General features: G+C 44.6%; 1 protein-coding gene and 1 pseudogene across 4 annotated transcripts in view; one reads left to right on the top strand and one right to left on the bottom strand.

Moving 5' to 3' along the window:
- Nucleotides 1-20330, bottom strand: part of JHY (junctional cadherin complex regulator) — an 81449-nt gene that overhangs the window by 35705 nt on the left and 25414 nt on the right. For all 4 annotated transcript variants that reach the window (XM_019718585.2, XM_019718587.2, XM_074321297.1 and 1 more), the window contains exon 5: nucleotides 3188-3301. In XM_019718585.2, coding sequence (XP_019574144.2) covers nucleotides 3188-3301 — 114 coding nt within the window. The remainder of the gene's footprint in view (nucleotides 1-3187; nucleotides 3302-20330) is intronic.
- On the top strand, nucleotides 18875-19478 carry LOC109438609 (transcription factor BTF3; annotated as a pseudogene).

Genomic DNA, 20330 nt, shown 5'->3' with positions numbered 1-20330 from the left:
AAAGTGAACAATGACAAACACTGAGCAAGTGCTGCACTTTTCCAGTTCTCCCATCACCTCTTGCAGAAACCACAGCAAAAGTCACCTTCCTGGTTCTGCTGTCTCTTCAGTCTTCTTCCCTTCCAATCTATTCTTCAGACAATGGCCAGAATGCATTTCCTAACATGCAAACCTGATTGTGTCATTAACCTGCTTAAAATTTTCAATAGCTTCATGTTATCCACAGCATAAATTCTAAAATCTTTTGATTGACATAAAAAAAAGTCTTCCTAGGCCCTAGCTAACCAGCCCAGCCCCATTTCACACCACTCCCCTGCCTCATATTTTCTTCTTTAGTTGCTGAACTATGTGTAATCCACAGGACATATTACGCTCTCTTGCACTTTCATATCGTTGCCATCTTTTGTCTCTTGGCAAATTTTGATTCATCCTTCTAGGGTCAACTATTTTACGGAGGCTTTTCCTGTCCTTTTAGGGCAGAATTAGGTCCTCTTTTAGTTACACTGCATTTTGCACTTACTTTTATATTATTGTATTATAATGATTTTATAACTGTCTTCCAACTAAAGTTTTGAGCTCCTTCAGGGTAGGGACCATTTTTTAAAACAATAAATTTTATTGGGGGACAGTGTGTTTCTCAGGGCTCATCAACTCCAAGTCATTGTCCTTCAATTTAGTTGTGGAGGGTGCAGCTCAGCTCCAAGTCCGGTTGCCGTTTTCAATCTTTAGTTGCAGGGGGCGCAGCCCACCATCCCATGCGGGAATTGAACTGGCAACCTTGTTGAGAGCTTGTGCTCTAACCAACTGAGCCATGCGGCCGCCCCCCTGGCAGCTCAGTGGCAGCTCATTGTCTTCAATCTAGTTGTGGAGGGCGCAGCTCACTGGCCTGTGTGGGAATCGAACTGGCAAACCTGTTGTTCAGAGCTCACGCTCTAACCAACTGAGCCATCCAACCGCCTCATAGGGACCATTTTTTTAAAAAAGAGCTTTCGTCAAGTTTTATTTATTTTTTTGAAGATTATTTTTTACCATGTCTTTTGGGCTAGACACCTAAAACCCAGTGCCTAAATATATAAGTACTCCATAAATATTTATTCTGTGAATTATTTTGATTTCATGCAAGAATATTTCTCAGTGAGAACTATTCATTGTTAGATTAGGTTTAATGAGGAATATGCAGAGTCTTTTAAAGTCATCTTTCAAAAAAAATTGTCTAAGGAGGCCCATTTTCACTTGGAGCTTCACTAAATGACATTTAAATGTTTCTTTAAACAACCAGTAAATATTTATTGAGCCTTAGCTTTGTGCAAAGGATTGTGCTAGGAGATGTAGAGAAAAATACAATACTAATGTTCAAGGAGCTTATAGTTTGGTTGATACAAAAGAAACACAGGCAGCAGCAGCTAATGGGACCAAATATGAGAAGCTCTGAGGGTGTGGTCCAGACCACCGGCACAATAAGAGCTGAGAGAGGTGGCAGAGTACAAGGGTAGGAGTGTCTGGGAAATCTTCATGTGGTGGGGGGGACAGAAAGGAGCCATCAGATTTGGGTAGTTAAAGAGGAGAAAGAAAGAAAGGCAACCTGGAGTGTTTGCACACCGAGGGCCTAGGTAGGAGGCAGCAGGCAGTTACAAATCTTTTCTAAATAAAGGAAAACATCCCTTGGGCCACTCTGTGTTGCTGTCAGTTTAGGTTTAGCAATGTTTACATGTTTGGCTCCTCAGTGCTTTCATTCAGGAGTGGGTTATATACAAATGAGTCCTAATACACACAGAATAAACAGTGTTCTTTTGGCTTTATTCTGATTTTCTTCAACGAAGTTTTTACTGCCTCAATCTAGGACCACGCTGTGAATCAAGCACTGGATTATTTTATCATTAATTGAGAAGCTTACAATTTTCCTTAGTGATACTTATGAAAGCTATAGGCTGCAAGAATCTTGCATGCTTCACATGTGTTTTCTATGATAATTTAAGCAAGGTCATAGAATCACAGCATTTTGCAACTGGGATGGACCTTGTAGTTGATTTTGGCCAAAACTTCATTCAATAAAGAAGAAATTTAAGGCTTGGAGGAAGTAGAGATTTGTCCGAGTGAATGGCAGGTGAAGGCTCATGTCTTCTGAGCCAGTCTATCTCCCATAATGCATGGCAAGCCTTAAGGTGTTTCCTTTGTCCTCCCCATGCCACTGACCAAGCTCCCTAGGCGCTCTACCAAGTTTGGGAGTAGATCCTGTCCTTTATATCCCACTGCCATGAGACACTTCTGAGCCCATCCTCTCAACTTCCGGGTGGGTCCTCCCTGGCATCAGCTTTCAGGCAGCTCTGGGTGAACAACTGTCTTTGCTTCTTTTCATGCAACTCGAAGAGTGACCTGGAGGCCACTGGGGAGGAAAGGTGATTTGGGTAGTCCCTCTTTTCTAAATTCTCTGAAACTGGAATGAACTTTATTATTTTCATTATTACTTTTATCATTGCACATAGTTTTAACTGATGATGTCAACAGGCTCTATAGGCTGCGTGATTTCAAAGGGCCCATTCCTTCTTAAGCAGGGATAAACCCCATCCACGAGTGACTGCTCCACATAACTCCATACACTGGTTCAAGGAGAAATCAGCTGCCAGTGCTTTTCCTGATTCTTAAAGAAAAACAGTCAGTGAGGACAGTTTCACACAAATCTTCCATGAAATCATATGTGATTTCAAAGCAGTAAACCCATGGCCTAAAACACATGTCAGCATGTCAGGTTACTGGTTAGTAGTGAGGCTCAGGAATCACATTTAAGGGGTCATGTTCCCCTTCACCTTCGGACTCTATATAACTGTCAATTCCAAAAGGAAACAGGCTTGAGAGCAGCACAGAATAGGGCAATATTTTAGAACTGTTACTTTCTTCCCCTGCATTTCCCCCATGCCTTTCTTCTCTAAAGGGCTATAACTCTGAATGTTTAGAAAGTGATGTGATGATTTTCCTCTAGGAAATAGAACCTTTGGAAAAATGAGTAGGGTTGGTTGGCTGAGCAAGCAATGGCCCATCTGAGCAGAAGCCAGTCTCACACATAGGAGAGTGCGTTAAGTATTCTCACGGACAAGAATAACACCTTAAATGATAAGAAGTCAGTCACGAACATTACTTATATTCAGCAGCAACACTACAAACACATTTAAAATTCAATCCAGCAGGTAACCTTTAGCTGTTGGGCTCTTTGGTGCCATTTGTCTTCAGGATCGATAGCAGCATTTTCAGTCTCTTTGGCATTCTCCGTAGACGTCTTGTCAGTTACTCTGACTGAGTAGAAGATCTAAAAGGGTAAAACATATATAGCATGTTAACTGGATTCAGTTTAGTCTTAGAGCCATGGGGCTCAAATCTGCATACTCTAGAAAGAGGTCTTGTAGGGTGGGGTTTTATTTTCAGTTCGTTTCAAGGATTCATCTTAGTACTCAGGGACCTGCATTGTTCCCAAGAAAAATGGGAATACACAATGTTTTCTTTTGCAGGCATGATTTGAGAACTGGTGCTTTGAGGTCAAACTACTCATAACTTTAAATGCTTGATACATACTCAGGGTACCTGATTTTACCCCAGTTATCTGAACCAGATGCTGCAACAAATGTTTGAGTATGCCAAATGAAACAATACTACACTCCAAGATGATGACAACAACAATAGAAATAACAATAGTATTTAATATACGCTGAATGCTCATAGTATGCTATTAGCTGTCCTAAGCACTTAGCATATGATATATCAGTTACTCCTCATAATAACCTTATGTACTATTATTACCCACTTTTGGAAATGAGAAAACTGAGGGACAGAGAGTGTGGGGACAGAGCCAGGAGTGCAGTTTCCAGGCTCTCAGCCTCACATAGAAAGGTGCTGGCTCAGGTAGTAAATGGCCATCAACTGTGATTGGATGGCCATCAGCTGTGGCTAGTTGGCTGTCAGCTGTAACCAGTGAGCCATTGGCCACTAACATAACTGCCGTGGCTACACTAGCAGAAAAATGGGGGCTAGCAAGAAGATGGTGGCTGAGCTAGCAAGCGCAGATTGCAGCTAGCAAGTGGGGTTGGTTGGTTGGCAGAAAAGAGGATGGCAGGTTGCAGATCGTGTGGCTCCTCCTTCCGGTGTCTTCAATCCAGCCACCAGCGAGACTATAGTGGTATAACTCCCCTATCTATGGCTCCGTGGGTGTTCCTTTTTGACCTCACCATGTCCTGCATTCTTATGTGGGGAGCGGGAGCTGAGACCCTGCGGGACACATTGCGCAGCGAGCAGGATACGGTGCTGGCCAAAGCTCTCCAAAAGGCGGTGGAGCAGTTTGAATACTCAGTCTCAGGAAGACCAGGAGGAGCAGCTGCTGGACAGCTGGACCCCCGTAGAGGGGTGGGAAGACATGGACGGTTCCCCAACCAGCGTAGGGCAGAAAAAGTGAAGGTCGTTGCGGCCCTGTGGGCTGAGAAGTGCTTGCTGAGGCCCTCACCCCTGGGTTGGGGAAGACTTGGAGCCCTCGCCCTGCAGAGAGGGCACATATTGTGAGGCTAACGCACATCCCTGGAGAATGACTGTGGACTATGGGGAATTGCTTTCAATCCCTAATTTAATGGACCGCTTGACTGTTTGCTTGGGAACATACCACCAAGCAGTGGAACTGATGGATGTCTGCTTTTGTGTCTCGACCGGCCGCCATCGAGAATATGTGAGAACCCTGGCTGAGGCCAGAGAGAGTGGCAGTGCCCTGAGAGGCTCTTGCTATGTCCAGGGTGTCTGGCTGTGCCCAGACAGGGTGGCAGTGCTCTGAGAACCCTGGCTGAGCCCAGGAAGTCTGGCTGTGCCCAGAGAGAGTGGCAGTGCCCTGAGAGGCCCTGGCTGTGCCCGGGGAGACTGGTGGTACCCTAAGAAGCCCAGGAAGTCTGGTTGTACCCAGAAGGACTGGTGGTGCCCAGAGAAACTCTGGCTGTGCCCAGAGAGCCTGGCTGTATCCAGGATATTGCATTCACCTCCAGGCTCCTCGCACAGGGCCCCTTGTAGAAGGCGTTTGTTGTGTAGATAGTGAGGCGAGACCCTGTAGGGGTGGAGTGTGGGGACAGAGCCAGGAATGCAGTTTCCAGGCTCTCGGTCTCATGTGGAAAGGTGTTGGCTCAGGTAGTAAATGGCTGTCAACTGTGATTGGATGGCCATCAGCTGTAACCAGTGAGCCATTGGCCACTAATATAACTGCCGTGGCTACGCTAGCAAGAAGATGGTGACTGAGCTAGCAAGCACAGATTGCAGCTGGCAAGTGAGGTTGGTTGGCAGAGACAAGTGGATGGCGGGTTGTGGATCATGTGGCTCCTGCGTCCTGTGTCTCCAACCCAGCCGCCAGAGAGACTATAGTGGTGTGACTCCCCTATCTATGGCTCTGTGGATGTTCCATTTCGTCCTCTCCATGTCCTGCATTCTTATGTGGGGAACAGGAGCTGAGACCTTGCATGACACCCTGCATGACAGAAAGGTTAAGCAACTTGCCCAGAATCAACAGCTAGTAAGAAGAGGAGCCAGGCAGTCTAACTCCAGAGCCTACACATTTAATAGTTTTGCTAAACTAACTCATTAGAAATATCATCTTTGACTTACAGAATTTGTAGTTTGGCCCTCAGTTAATTTAAATAATGTAGGTCCATGGTTTTTAATTTTAGGAAGATGTTACAATAACCTAGGAAGCTTTTAAAAAATCAATGCCATAGTCTCATCCAAGACTAATTAAATCAGAAACTCTGGGGATGGCCCCAAATATCAATATACTTTAACCACCCACCCAAGGTGGGTCTATTCTGCAGCCAGGTTTGGGAACCACTGATAAGGGCAGCTACATAAGATTTAGATCCCCAAATTTTTCGTGGGATTTAGGTTCCTAAATTATGAAGGCCCTTCATTGCCTCCATTAGCTACCTATTTTAAATAAAGAAATTAGATTGTCTGTGCTATGTGGAATTCAAGTCACCAGGCAGCATTTCAGAAAGCAAAATTAAAGTTATACAATCTTAATATTAGAAAAGATTCTGGAGGAAATCCAGTACAACCTCTGGTGCTTCTGTACCATCTCTGGTAAAATGTTCATCCACTTGATGTCTAAATACCTGCCACCTGGCGGGAGTTACATGCTTGTCAGTATTAGTATAGTTTTAAAGATCTTCTATGAATTGAGGGGGAGAAAAGAATAGAGGGCTTGCAAATAATTCCTTTCTGTAGGAGACATGGTCCCATGGAGTGAAATGTTAGACTTCTTAATGTTTCATGGATGATGAATGTGGGGACAGAGTCCCAAACAGCAATTTCCAGGCTCTCAGCCTCACGTGAAAAGGTGCTGGCTCAGGTAGTAAATGACCATTGACTGTGACTGGCTGGTCGTTGGCTATGACTGGTTGGTCGTTGGCTGTAGCCAGTTGGCCAACTGACTGCTGATGTAACTGCCGTGACTGCGTTGGTTGGTTGGTTGGTTGGCAGGCAGAAAAGTGACTGGCAGACTGCAGATCATGTGGATCCTACTTCATGTGTCTCACCCAGCTGCCCGCGAGAATATAGTGGTCTGACTCCTCTATCTATGGCTCCATGGGTGTTCCTTTGTGGCCTCACCATATCCTGCGTTCTTATGTGGGGAGCGGGACAAGAGACCCTGCATGACACCCTGCATGACAATGAACATATAATTCCATTACTGAGCAACCTAAATGCTATAAAGCTCTTCCTTATAAGAGCAGAAATATGTCTTCCTGTAATTTCTATCCCTCTTCCCTCTAAAATAACATAGAATAAGTCGATTTCTCTTTCAGAAAACAGCCTGAAATGGTGAGAAGCTGATTATAATGTCTTTTCTAAGCCTTCTCTTCTTTGGAGGACCTATTTCTTTGCCTTTCCTCCTGGGACTGGTTATTCAGGTTGGGCTCCTTTGGTCACTCTGCTTTGTCACCTGTAAATACTAGTCTCCCTCTTTCGAAACTGATGTGATTAATTTTTAAATTTAGATTCAGAATTTTATACTTGTTTTATTACATCTTCCCTGATGGGCTATACAGTGTGAGAAGCAGGAAGGTGTAACACTGGAAGGGACATGCCATGTTTGTGTTCAAACTCTCCCTCTGCTGCTTCTATAGACTTTATACTTATGCAGACTAGTATTCAATATGGAAAGAGGCAAAAATATTTATTAAATACTAAGTAATAAATAAGCATTTGACAATAAAGACAACCTCATTCCTTACCACTCAGTGTGGCTTCTCTGGCAAAAGACATTTTGTTTCCTTTATTTTGGGTGTAAACTTATCTCTACCTGAATGCCTATTTATCACAAATACTGTATAGGCAGATAGATAGATAGTTAGGTAGATAAGGCAAATAGATGGTGTAGAAATTTAGATACTTAAAGGTTGATCTGAAAATGGGAAAAAAATGAAAATAAAAGCTTTCCATGCTTGAATTTTCACTGAATATAAGGAGCAAAATGCACTATTTGATGATGGAAGTTTTCTAATTACAAATGGAAGTAGTCAACATGTTTTGAATGATTACTTACTCTGCAAATGGAAAACTTTACAACACCAAGAAACAGCTGAACTTGTGCTGAAATGGAAAGTTTAAAACTATAAATGCTGCTGCGTAAGGTCAGGAAATATTTCTAATGTTTCCATCTCTTGGTCCCTTGCACAGTACTGGTTTAAGAAACATTAGATGACTGTAAAAAGCATTAGGCTTTACAACTTTTGTCATCGTTATTACAAAGATTTCAATCTCGTATTTGCCATGATGTTAAGAAGAAACACAGTTCACTTTAAAGAAAAGTCAACTCTGTCCTGGGGGAGAAATGAGGGCTAAGAGAGTAAAAAAATCTAAATAGGCTGCCTAAGCAGGCAAGGAAATAATCATTTTTCAAACCTCAAACAGGTGATGTTTTGGATGAACTGTTATCTGGAGGCTGGGAGAAAGAGAAGTTGGGCTTATTCCTAGACCTGCTACTGGGTGGTTTTATTCCCTGGCTGTTGTAAAGGGGACTGGGTTTAGTTAATTCAGTTTTTCACTGGTGATATTGTTTGATTGGCAATGATGGGATCTCTTATATAGCTTTGGTAAAAAGTTTACAAATTAAAAACATATTGTCTTATGCTTCCTTCCCCAGAGAATGTAGAATGTACAATATTTCCATGCACAGGCTGTTTCGGTGGAACTCAGTGTCTGAATCACCCCAGCGAGAGTCTCTGGGCTAGTAAAGCATACTTCTACATTATCTCTTTGAAAGTGGAATGGGACACAACCTCTGCCAGTTATTTATTTATTTATTTTTTTGTGAACCATTCTATTAATACCAATCAAATCGAGAAAATGATCAAATGAAATTGCATTTTGAGCATCATAAGCTGTGTAATGTCTATTCTGTTAAATTGGGGCCTATAATTGCTTCTCTACAGAAAAGATACAACAAAGACAGCAATCATGGCATGTCATTATCCCAGACTAGAAAACCGGCCTTTGCTGGGAGGACATCAAAGGCTTGTGGTTCTCGAATTGCATTTGGCTGCTATTGTTGAAGCACAGGCAATCTTGATTAGGTGTTTACACTGAAGTAAGGCGCAGAGCAGAGAGCCTGAGTGCCTGGGTCTAGAGCCATTAAAAAATTGTACATTATGTTCCTTGCTTTGAAGTGAGGGTTTTGTAGGTAGGAAAGCAACTCAGATTGAATACAGCTGAGTTATACTGGCCTGCGACTGCTCTCTCACAGAAACTCACCAGGTTCTTAGAGAATCAGCACCACAAAGATAGTTGATGCCTTACCAAGAACTGCATATGAATTAGTTTTATCTGCATAGACACACATTGAAATGTGTTTAAGTAGCATATGGCTATTAAGGTCTGACATCACTGGAGGTTTTAGTCCTTTTTCCTTTATATTGTTTTTTATTACTTATGTTTAGATGTTGTGAGAAGCCTCACATTAATTTATTAGGTTCCTATTTATTCTCATTCCTTGAGGGTGCTAACAACTGGCACGTATCCAAATTAAAATAGGCCAAAGAGTCTGATTTTTTAAAAAGGTAGTATTTGCTTACCATTATTCCAACAGATCTTTTTTTTTTAATAATAGTTTTTTGTTTTTGTTTTCATAAATTTATTCTTTTTTAAAATTTTTTATTGGGGAATATTGGGGATCAGTGTGTTTCTCCAGGGTCCATCAGCTCCATGTTGTTGTCCTTCAATCTAGTTGTGGAGGGTGCAGCTCAGCTCCAATCCAGTTGCCGTTTTCAATCTTTAGTTGCAGAGGGTGCAGCCCACCATCCTATGTGGGAATTGAACTGGCAACCTTGTTATTGAGAGCTCACTCTCTAACCAACTGAGCCATCCAGCCGCCCCCCAACAGATCTGTTATTTAAGCCCTCTTTGGGGGCATAATCATTGCATTCAGTGTGCATTTTTTTGTTAAGTTGGCTAATGAGGGATCTGCAGTATTCATTTTCTGTCCTATTTCTAACACATTTTGCTCTGTGTCAGCTTATGCCCTGTAACATCTGCACTGCTGCTGCCTGTGTTTGTATGTAGTATTTGAATTAGCTGGGGATTTGTATTAATTATTCTGTTATTTAGAGACAAAACACCTGCAATATTTTGGCTTTGATGCTGGCCACTGTCGTGCGGGAGACCTTGCTCACTGCGCCATTTGTCATGCGAGGCATCAGGCAGGGTCTCTGGTCCCGCTCCCCATATAAGAACGCAGGACATGGTGAGGCCAAAAAGGAACACCCACGGAGTCATAGGTAGGGGAGTCATACCACTATAGTCTCACTGGAGGCTGGATCCACATGACCTACAACCCGTTGTCCGCTTCTCTGCCTGCCACCTAACCGACTTGACTGACCAACCAGCGCAGCCGCGGCAGTTATATCAGTGGCTAATTGGCTAACTGGTTACAGCTGACGGCCATCTACTACTCGAGACAGCATCTTTCCATGTGAGGCCGAGAGCCTGGGAACTGCTCTCTGGGACTCTGTCCCCACAGCCACTTTCTCCATTCCTATAGAACATTTCGTGATGTGCTCAATAAGCATTAGAAGACACTAAAACCTGTGGATATATTATTTTTTACATTCATCTTCCATATAAGGTACTCAAGCCTTTACAACCCCAAAACTAGTTACGTCAGTCACCTACTTAAAGACACTTCACTGCTTTTCCATTGCCCCTGATCTTTAAAGACTTATAAGGCACTGCATCCTCTGCTCTTCAGCCCTCCTCTCTTCCTCTTGTACTTTTCCCTTTCTGCTGGTGGACCACATGCACCATTATCTCTGCGTCGGTGCATAGACCATTCTTTGCCTGGAAACTCCTTTCACCTAACTTATTCTGACCAATCCCATTCACTGTTCCAGGCTTGGCTGAAATATAACTTCCTCCATGAAGCATTCCCTGATACCCTAGAGGTTAAAATAGATGCACCTGAGTACGTTGCCTCCATACTCTGTACTTTCCCTTTTGTAACAAGTATCACCTGGTAATTATGTTTGTTTCCCTTCCAGACTGTAAGTCCCATGAAGACAGGAAAAGGAGGGACTCTGTGCAGGGCTGCCGTGCTGTACAGCTCCAGGCATGCTGCTCACACAAGCTATGTGGTAGCTGTCAGTATACCTGGCACATACGTGTTCAATAAATATTATTGAGTGAAAAGATCAATGTGCATTGCTCACTGAACCCTCTACTTACATTAGAATACATAAGTGGTCTGACAAGTTGGCGAATTTGTTGCAATAATGTTGCTAACCTTTTTTGATATCAGAGGGATTATTCATTATGAGTTTGTACCAACTGGACAAACAGTTAACCAAGTTTACTATTTGGAAGTGCTGAAAAGCCTGCGTGATATAGTTAGATGACCTGAACTTTTCGCCAACAATTCATGGCTCTTGCGTCATGACAATGCACCAGCTCACAGGGCACTGTCTGTGAGGGAGTTTTTAGCCAGTAAACAAATAACTGTATTGGAACACCTTCCCTACTCACCTGATCTGACCCCCAATGACTTCTTTCTTTACCCAAAGATAAAGGAAATATTGAAAGAAAGACATCTTGATGAAATTCAGGACGCCAAGGGTAATATGACGACAGCTCTGATGTCCATTCCAGAAAAAGAGTTCCAAAATTGCTTTGAATGATGGACTAGGCGCTGGCATCGTACATAGCTTCCCAAGGGGAGTACTTCAAAGGTGACCATAGTGATATTCAGCAATGAGGTATGTAGCACTTTTTCTAGGATGAGTTCGTGCATGTAACTGTCTGACCTCATATAATCCACTTATTTATCTGGATGTATTTGTGATTTATATTAAAGCGAGGTAGCCAACTGTGAACAAAATAAGGTGGAAACTAGGACCTCAACTTCTATTCCCTTCCCTTGTTAATGTGGCCCCAGGCCCACCGGCCCATCAGCCCTTCACATTCACCATTCCCTTTTCCAGGAATACCCTTTCCTAAAATATTTGCATGGTGAGCATTCTCAGGTCCTTTGTGACCTACTTAAAATTGTAATTTTCCCCCAACCAGGCACTCTTAACCCTTTGCTCTGCTTCATTTCTCTCCTTAGCACTTATGTCACATACTAATACACTGATTTCTCTGTTTTGTCAATTGTCCATCTCGTAATAGAAGGTTAGCGCCACAAGGGCTGGGATTTTTGTCTATTTTGTTCAATGATATATTCCAATGATATAGCCAGGACAATGCCTGACACATAATAAACTCTTAATAACTATATACAAATAAATGAAGCATTAACCATTTTCAAAAAAGTGAGATTTTTAGGAATGTCTTCCGTAACCTATATGAAGGTTGACTAGCCAGCAAGCTGCATTCTCCATAACACAATTAAGACTAAGTATGACCTCTGAATGGTCACAGTATTCAAAGTGCTCCATTACTAAAATCTGGCAATGATTCCATATCATGTAGAGGAAAGACCCACCTTGTAATGCAAGGACTCAGCTCCCGCTCCCCACACCAGAACGCAGGATATGGTGAGGCCAAAAAGGAACACCAACAGAGCATGGATGGGGGGTTCATACCACTACAGTCTCGCTGGCGGCTGGGTTGGAGACACAGGAAGCAGGAGCCACATGATGCACAATCCACTGTCCGCTTCTCTGCCAACCAACAACCCCCTAGCATAGCCATGGAAGTTATATTAGTGGCTAATGGCTAACTAGTAACAGCTGATGGCCACCCAGCCACAGTGGATGGCCATCTGATTACAGCTGATGGCCATCTAATAACTGAGCCAGCGCCTTTCCATGTGAGGCCGACAGCCTGGAAACTGCTCCCCTGGCTCTGTCCCCACATTCCACCCCTCCAGGGTCTCGCCTCACAATCTACGCAACAAGCGTCTTCCACGAGGGGCCCTCTGTCAGGAATCCAGCTCACGAGAAAAAGTTTCAGTCCAGTCCAAGTAATGTCCCAGGGGGTGTCCCTTGATATCCACCTACTTCCTGGGCACAGCCAGGGTTTCTTAGGGCACTGCCAGTCTTTCTGGGCATAGCCAGACTTCCTGGTCACAGCCAGGGTTTCTCAGGATACCATGCTGGAAAAATAGTGGCTCACAGCCAAGGTGCCCACATATTCTCGATGGCGGATGGTCGAGACACAGGAAGTAAACATCCACCTGTACCCAAACAAGGGGTCTTCATGCACCACAGTCTGGCTGGCGACCCGGCGAGACACAGGAAGTAAACATCTGCCAGTTCCACTACATGGTGGTACGTTCTCAAGCAAACAGTCAAGCAGTCCATCAAATAAGGGATGGAAGGCACTTCCCCATAGTCCACAGTCATTCACCAGGGCTGTGCGTTGGCCTCACAATATGTGACCTGGCGGAGAGGGCTCCAAGTCCTCCCCAACTCGGGGGTGAGGGACCACTTTGACCTCATGCACATCCTCCACCAAGGACTCAGCAAGTGTTTCCTCTTGGGACTACAAGTCCAGCATCTGGGCCACCTCAGCAAGCACTTCCCAGCCCACATAGCCACAACAACGTTTGCTTTCTCGACCTTTGTTTTCTCTGGCTTATGCTGGTTGGAGAACCACCCATGTCTTCCCACCCCTCCATGGGCCTCCAGCTCTCCAGCAGCTGAATGGCTTTTCCTATGCTGGTCAGAGAACTGTCCACATCCTCTCCTGCTCCCGGCACCGCTCCTCCTGGTCTTCCTGAGACTCAGTGTTCATACGCACAAGCTGCTCCACTGCCTTTCGGAGAGTTTTGGCCGGCACTATATCCTGCTCGCAGCACCATGTGTCATGCAGGGTCTCTGGTCCTGCTCCCCGCACAAGAACACAGGATATGGTGAGGCCAAAAAGGAACACCAATGGAGCCATAGATAGGGGGTTTATACCATTATATTCTCGCTGGCAGCTGGGCTGGAGACACAGGGAAGCAGGAGCCACATGATGTGCCCTCCTCAAGTGTTGCCATAGCCATGGCGCATGGTTACAGTGCGACAGTACCGCCTGCCAGGAGAGCAGGAGGAGACAGGTAGTACAATATTGGAATTGGAGAAGGCACATATTGTGAGGCCAATGCACAGTCCATTTAACTCCCCAGTATGGCCTGTCAAGAAGCCAGATGGGACCTGGCGAATGACTGTGGACTATAGGGAGTTAAATAAGGTGACGCCACCCTTGCACGCGGCAGTACCTTCAATACACGATTTGATGGATCGTCTGACTGTCTGCCTGGGAACAGATCACTATGTAGGGACTTGGCCAATGCTTTTTTCTCCATTGACATTGCACCCGTGTCAAGAGCAGTTTGCTTTTACTTGGGATGGAAGGCAGTGGACTTTTCAAGTCCTTCCGCAAGGATACTTGCACAGCCCCACTATCTGCCACGGGCTCGTAGCCCAGGATTTGGCACAGTGGGATCGCCCATCCTCTGTGGCCTTGTTTTATTATGTTGATGATATCTTGCTAACATCTGATTCTCTTTCAGATTTAGAGCAAACAGCTCCCTCTCTTCTCCACCACTTGAAGTCACGTGGGTGGGCGGTGAATGAGGAAAAGGTCCAAGGCCCTGGCTTATCCGTCAAGTTTTTGGGTGTTGTGTGGTCGGTAAGACAAAGGTCATACCTGAGGCGATTACTGAAAAATACAAGCCTTTCCCAGGCCGACCAAGGTCTCCCAACTGCAGACGTATTTGGGTCTGCTAGGATATTGGCAGGCGCTTGTACCCCATTTAGCACACATGGCGAGGCCCTTGTATAACATGATAAAAAAGGGGGCCTCATGGGATTGGATAGAGGCTATAGAGCAAGACTTCAATGCCACAAAACGGGCAGTGCAGCAGGCACAGGCTCTGCAAGAAGTAGACCCTGGCCACCCATTTGAATTTGATGTTCACGTAACCCAAGAGGGGTACGGTTGGGGCCTCTGGCAACGCAGGAGCATCTCCGGTTGCCAGTGGGATTTTGGTCCCAATTATGGAAAGGAGCAGAGGTCTACTACTCTCTAATAGAGAAACAGCTGGCTGCTGTGTACGCAGCCCTAGTGGCCACAGAAGCCATCACAGGAACGACACAGGTGTTGGTTCGAACAACATATCCTGTCCAGGTGTGGGTCCATACATGGACCCAGGGACCCAAAACGGAGGTGGCACAGACCACCACCCTCGCCAAGTGGGGTGCCTACTTGGAGCAACATAGCACCCTTAGTTCAAGCCCTTTGAGCACAGAGCTACAACAGGTCCTGGGGCCTGTGGAGCTTGTAGCCCAGGCTGAGCCAAGAGCTCTGCCTAGAGGGGAGGACTTGGAGCCCTCGCCCTACAAAGAAGGACAGTCCCCAGTACCTGAGGATGCCTGGTTTACCGATGGTTCTAGCCGAGGGGCTGCAGTTGTTTGGACGGCTATTGGTGTGCAGCCCAAAACAGACACCATTTGGTTTGATAGTGGGACGGGCCAGAGTAGCCAGTGGGCTGAGCTACGGGCTGTGTGGATGATAATCAGCCATGAGCCCGGGCCCCTAGTTATTTGCACTGACAGCTGGGCGGTGTTCCGGGGCCTAACATTGTGGCTCCCTATGTGGAAACACCAAAACTGGTTGGTAGGATACCGTCCACTGTGGGGTCAAGCCATGTGGCAGGACCTCTGGGACCTAGAGCAGAGAAAGGTGGTGACCCTAATGCATGTCACAGGTCACTCCTCCTTAGTGTCCCCAGGTAATGATGAAGCAGATGCCCTAGCGTGGGTCCGATGGTTAGAATGGGCTCCTGCCACTGATGTGGCCCATTGGCTGCATAGGAAATTGCAGCACGCTGGAAACCGAATCATATGGCAGCTGGCATGATTAAACGCTACAACAGCCTTTTGAAACAAGGTCTCCTGGTGTTAAAACACCCTCCTACAATGCGTGACTGGGCCTCGCGTCTATGGGACATCCTGAGAGTCCTGAATGAGAGACCACGGAAGGGAGGGCCTGCACCAGTAGAAGCTCTGCTACATCGAACGGCCGCTCCCATTCAATTACAAGTTACCACCAGTGAAACTCTGTTAAAGCCAGGCTACGGCAGAAATGGGAACATTTTGCTGCCAGCACCCACATGCTTGAAAGCAGGGGAACAGCAGCAATGGACTTGGCCCTGGCAGGTCAAAAGCCCCCACTGTCGGTGGTTGGGTCTGATAGCCCCATGGGGGGCCGGTTTGACTCATGATTTGCAAGTGACGCCAGGGGTGGTGGCTGAGTGGCCACCGCAAGTGACTGTAATGTACAGAGGTCCCGATACCAGGATGATTTTGCGAGAAAACTATGTGCTCTCATATGGCCTATTATGGGGTCCCCTGTTCTGTTACATGTTGAAACTATGCAAGGGACCCCAAGCACTGCCATAAAGGTGCCAGTGGTAGCGACCCTCCTTTCCCAGGACAAAAAGCTAGCATGTATCCTCCCAGATGGAAGGAATTTGCCATTGTTGGTTCCCAAGACTAATGTTTCTTTCCGTCCGTAGGTGCCTGTAGGCTAATATGACACAGGGGACCTTCGCGGAAGATGCTTGTCACGTAAATTGTGAGGCGAGACCCTGTAGGGGTGGAGTGTGGGGACAGAGCCCCAGAGAGCAGTTTCCAGACTCTCGGCCTCACATGGAAAGGTGCTGGCTTGGGTAGTAGACGGCCGTCAGCTGTGGCTAATTGGCCGTCAGCTGTAACCAGTTAGCCAATTAGCCACTGATATAACTGCCACGGCTGCGCTGGTTGGGGAGTCGAAAGTCGAGTCGAGTTAGCAGGCAGAGAAGCAGACAGCAGGTTCAGGTCATGTGACTCCAGCCTCCAGTGAGACTATAGTGGTATGACTCCCCTATCTATGGCTGCATGGGTGTTCCTTTTTGGCCTAACCATATGTGGGGACAGAGCCCCAGAAAGTAGTTTACAGGCTCTCGGCCTCACGTGGAAAGGTGCTGGCTCGGGTGGTGAATGGCCGTCAGCTGTGGCTGATTGGCTGTCGGCTGTGGCCGGTTAGCCGATTGGCCGCCGGTATAACTGCTGCGGCTATGGAGGAGAGCCGAGGACTGCCGAGGAACCCAGCAGAGCCGAGGAGAGCGGAAGAGAGGAGAGGAACAGAGTTGAGGAGAGTGGAGGAGAGTCATCGGTCGGTCGGTTGGCGGAAAGGCGGACGGCAGGTCACGCGTCCAGTGGGCCCAGACTCCAGTGAGACCATAGTGGTATGACGCCCCTACCTATGGCTCCGTGGGTGTTCCTTTTCGGCCTCACCATATCCTGCGTTCTTGTGTGGGGAGCAGGAGCAGAGACCCCGCAGGCCGCCCCGCCTGAAAGATGGCGCGGCGAGAAGGCCTCCGCGCACGACAAATGGCGCAGCGAGCAGGGTCTCCCGCACGACAAATGGCGCAGCGAGCAAGGTCTCCCGCACAACAACTTCTTAAAACACAGATTTAAAGGCCTCACTCCACAATTTCTGATTCACAAGGTCTGGGATAGAGCCCAAGAATTTGCATTTTTAACGAGTTTCCAGGTGATGCTGCTGCTGCTGGTTCAGGGACCATATTCTGAGAGTCCCTGCTTTAAAATGACATACAAGGACCTATATGAAAGGAACCTGCCAGTTTTTCTAGCCTAAATGCCCTCACTCCCATCCTCACAATCTAGTCATATACCGCACAACATTATTCATCTTCTTAAATAATTTACTGGATTAAGCAACACTTTCTAGCCCTCCTTTAAGATGCCCTAACTAAATGCCCACAGCTGAATGCTCATGGCTGCTTGGCTGCTCACAGTATACTTCTGTTTCCACTAGTTGAGTTGTATGTTTACCAAGAGTCTTTTACATTTGTTCCCAAACCTGTTTATTCCTATTAAATGTACAGTAGTACCTCAGTTTTCGAACATCTCCATTGACGAACCATTTTGGTTCACGAGCACCGTAAACCCAGAAATAAGGGCTTTGGTTTTTGAACACACCTTGGAAGTCAAACATGTCAAGTGGCTTCCGCTGAGTGCAAGACCCTGAGGCCTCGCTGTTGGCTGTTTTCGAATGTTTCAGATATCGAACGGTCTTCCGGGACGGATTACGTTTGAAAACCGAGGTACCACTATTGTTAAAATTATGAAATTTATTTAAAGATTAGATCATTTGGAGAAATCTCAGTGTATAGAGTTGTTATTTTCATGAAAACTAAGTTAAATAATTTAGAATGACCCAATAAAAAAAGCAAATGGCAAAATAACACGTGTGTGTGTGGCGGGGAGGGGAAACTGTAAAAGTTTAGTGGAAACATTCGTAAAAATCTGTAAAAATTGTGTTCTTAGATTGCTTCTAAAGGCTTTTTAAGTTTTCACTTTCCTTTCAAGAAATCAGTACAAATCATAGATGCACTCGAACTGCAAAAAAAAAACACACACAAAAAAAATGCAAAACAATGCAACACACCAGTCAATAGAATATGCACTAACGGAAAAGGCCTTGGCTCCTCAGTAAAAGATTGGTGAATTCATATATATATGTATATCACATATTGTAAGCAAAAATTAAATATTTAATGTATATAGTTATCATTTTTCATATCTGCTTTAAACACTTTATTTGACTAATGCCATAGAGGTTCTTACTGAGCAGGCTCTACATAGACAGTGTGCTTTCATGTCTATACCACTGCTTATGCTCCCTTTTCCTGCAATACCTTTGCTGCCCACCTCCACCTTTCACCTTCCACTTCTTTTTAAAGGATCAGTTCAATGATCGCCTCTTCTGTGAAGCCCTCTCTGACTTCCCCCGACAGACTTAGGCACTTTTTCTTCTGGGTTCCTTAGGGATCTTACATGTCCAGTTATCACTTTGTACTGACTGTTTACACATCTGCTTCCCACTTATCAGAAGCTCCTGAAGAGCAGATGCACTGACGGCTACAAAAATGACTCCAGACTCATAGTAGTCTGGGGCATTTAATACAGAGGCAAAGATTCATTCCCATCACCATGGTTCCTGATTTTATTAGAACAGTGCAATACAGCCTGGGTACAATAGTGCAGAATTATCGGGTATGCTAGGCACATTTTTGAAAGCTATCCTTATAAATGATTAACTATGTTGGAGTTCTAGTTTTGGAAAGGCATGCTTTAGTTACGTGGAAAGTATTCTTTTCATAGATCCCTTATCAGTAATCGAATTAATGAAGTATCACTCTGTAGATCATGCAAATTGGTAGTTAATCAACTAAGTGCTGAATAGTGCATAAAAGAAAATGCCTTAAGAAATGTATTGAAGAGCTGCCATCTTGCGTCCCTGCATGTGTACATTTATTCTCAGCTGGTCTGCCCAAGACCCCCTGAGCGCCAGCCCTAGTCTCCCGCATGGCCCTGTTTCCTCTCCCACAAGATGAAAAGAAACTAGCATGAACCAGGAGAAACTCACCAAACTGCAGACACAAATGTGCATTTGTGGGAAAGGAACTGCTCGCAGAAAGAAGAAGGTGGTTCACAGAATAGTTACAACAGATGATAAAAAAAATTTCAGTTCTCCTTTAAAAAGTTAAGGGTAAACAATATCTCTGGTATCGAAGAGATGAATATGCTCACAAACCAAGGAAAGCGATCCACTTTAACAACCCTGAAGTTCAAGCCTCTCTGGCAGCAAACACTTTCACCATCACAGGCCACACTGAGACCAAGCAGCTGACAGACATGCTACCAGGCATCTTAAACCAGCTCGGTGCAGACAGTCTGACTAGTTTAAGGAGACTGGCTGAAGCTCTGCCCAAACCATCTGTGGATGGAAAAGCACCGCTTGCTACCGAAGAGGAGGAGGATTATGTTCCAGATCTTGTGGAGAATTTTGATGAGGCCTCCAAGAATGAAGCAAACTGAATTGAGTCAACTTCTGAAGAAGATAAAACTTGAAGAAGTTACTGGGAGCTGCTATTTTATATTATAACTACTTTTTAAAATTTTGTTTATGGATCTGATAAAATCTCGATCTTTAATATTTCTAAGCCTTAGGCCCTTGGACACTGCAGCTCTTCTCAGTTTTTACTTATATACAAATCATTCTTTGCAGCTAATTAAGGTGAAGAAGCTTGGGGAAAAAGTTAGAAATAAAGTTCTTTGCCTAGTAAAAAAAAAAGAAAGAAAAGAAATGTATTGAAAATTCCATAAAGTTCAATTTGAATTATGCTGTCGTAAGTAAGTGCTCTTCTTGTGGTTGCAAAAGGGCCAAGAAAAAAAAAAAAGAAAAAGAAAAAGAAAGAAAAATCTAAAAATCAATAAACATATACAGATTACTCACTTTGTAGAATAATTTTTACAAGTATAATAGGAAAGGTGGGAGTCAAAAACACTGGCAAACTAGAATTCTATTAAAAAATTTCTGTTTCTAACCAAATATAATTAGAAAAAGATTATCATCATTAAAAAAGGTAAAGATTAATTTTATAGACAAAAGTTTCACTAAATTCAAAACTACAGAAAAGGAGAGCAATATATCACTTAGATATTAATCTAATGCAGTAGGAGATTAAATTCAAATCGAATGTTCAATAATAAATGACATTTATACAGGACTATATGCTTACACAAAACTTTCACATACACTACCTTGTTTGGTCATCCCCATAATCTGGGATCTGTGGTAGAAGGCAAACATTTGTAACCTCACTCTAATGGAGAAAAATAAGCCTAGCAAGATTTTGTGATTTACTAACAATAATAAAAGGCTCCAATAATAGGACTCAAATCAGATCTTTTGATGACAAATTCCAATATTTAAGTCAACAGCGCAAGCTCCAGTTAGTCTTTCTTATTTTTTTCATTGTGAAAATAATA

This window comes from Rhinolophus sinicus, linkage group LG16, assembly GCF_036562045.2.
Source record: "Rhinolophus sinicus isolate RSC01 linkage group LG16, ASM3656204v1, whole genome shotgun sequence".
Lineage (NCBI taxonomy): Eukaryota > Metazoa > Chordata > Mammalia > Chiroptera > Rhinolophidae > Rhinolophus > Rhinolophus sinicus.
The sequence above is the reverse complement of the archived record's forward strand: the minus strand, read 5'-3'. Positions and strand labels throughout refer to the sequence as shown.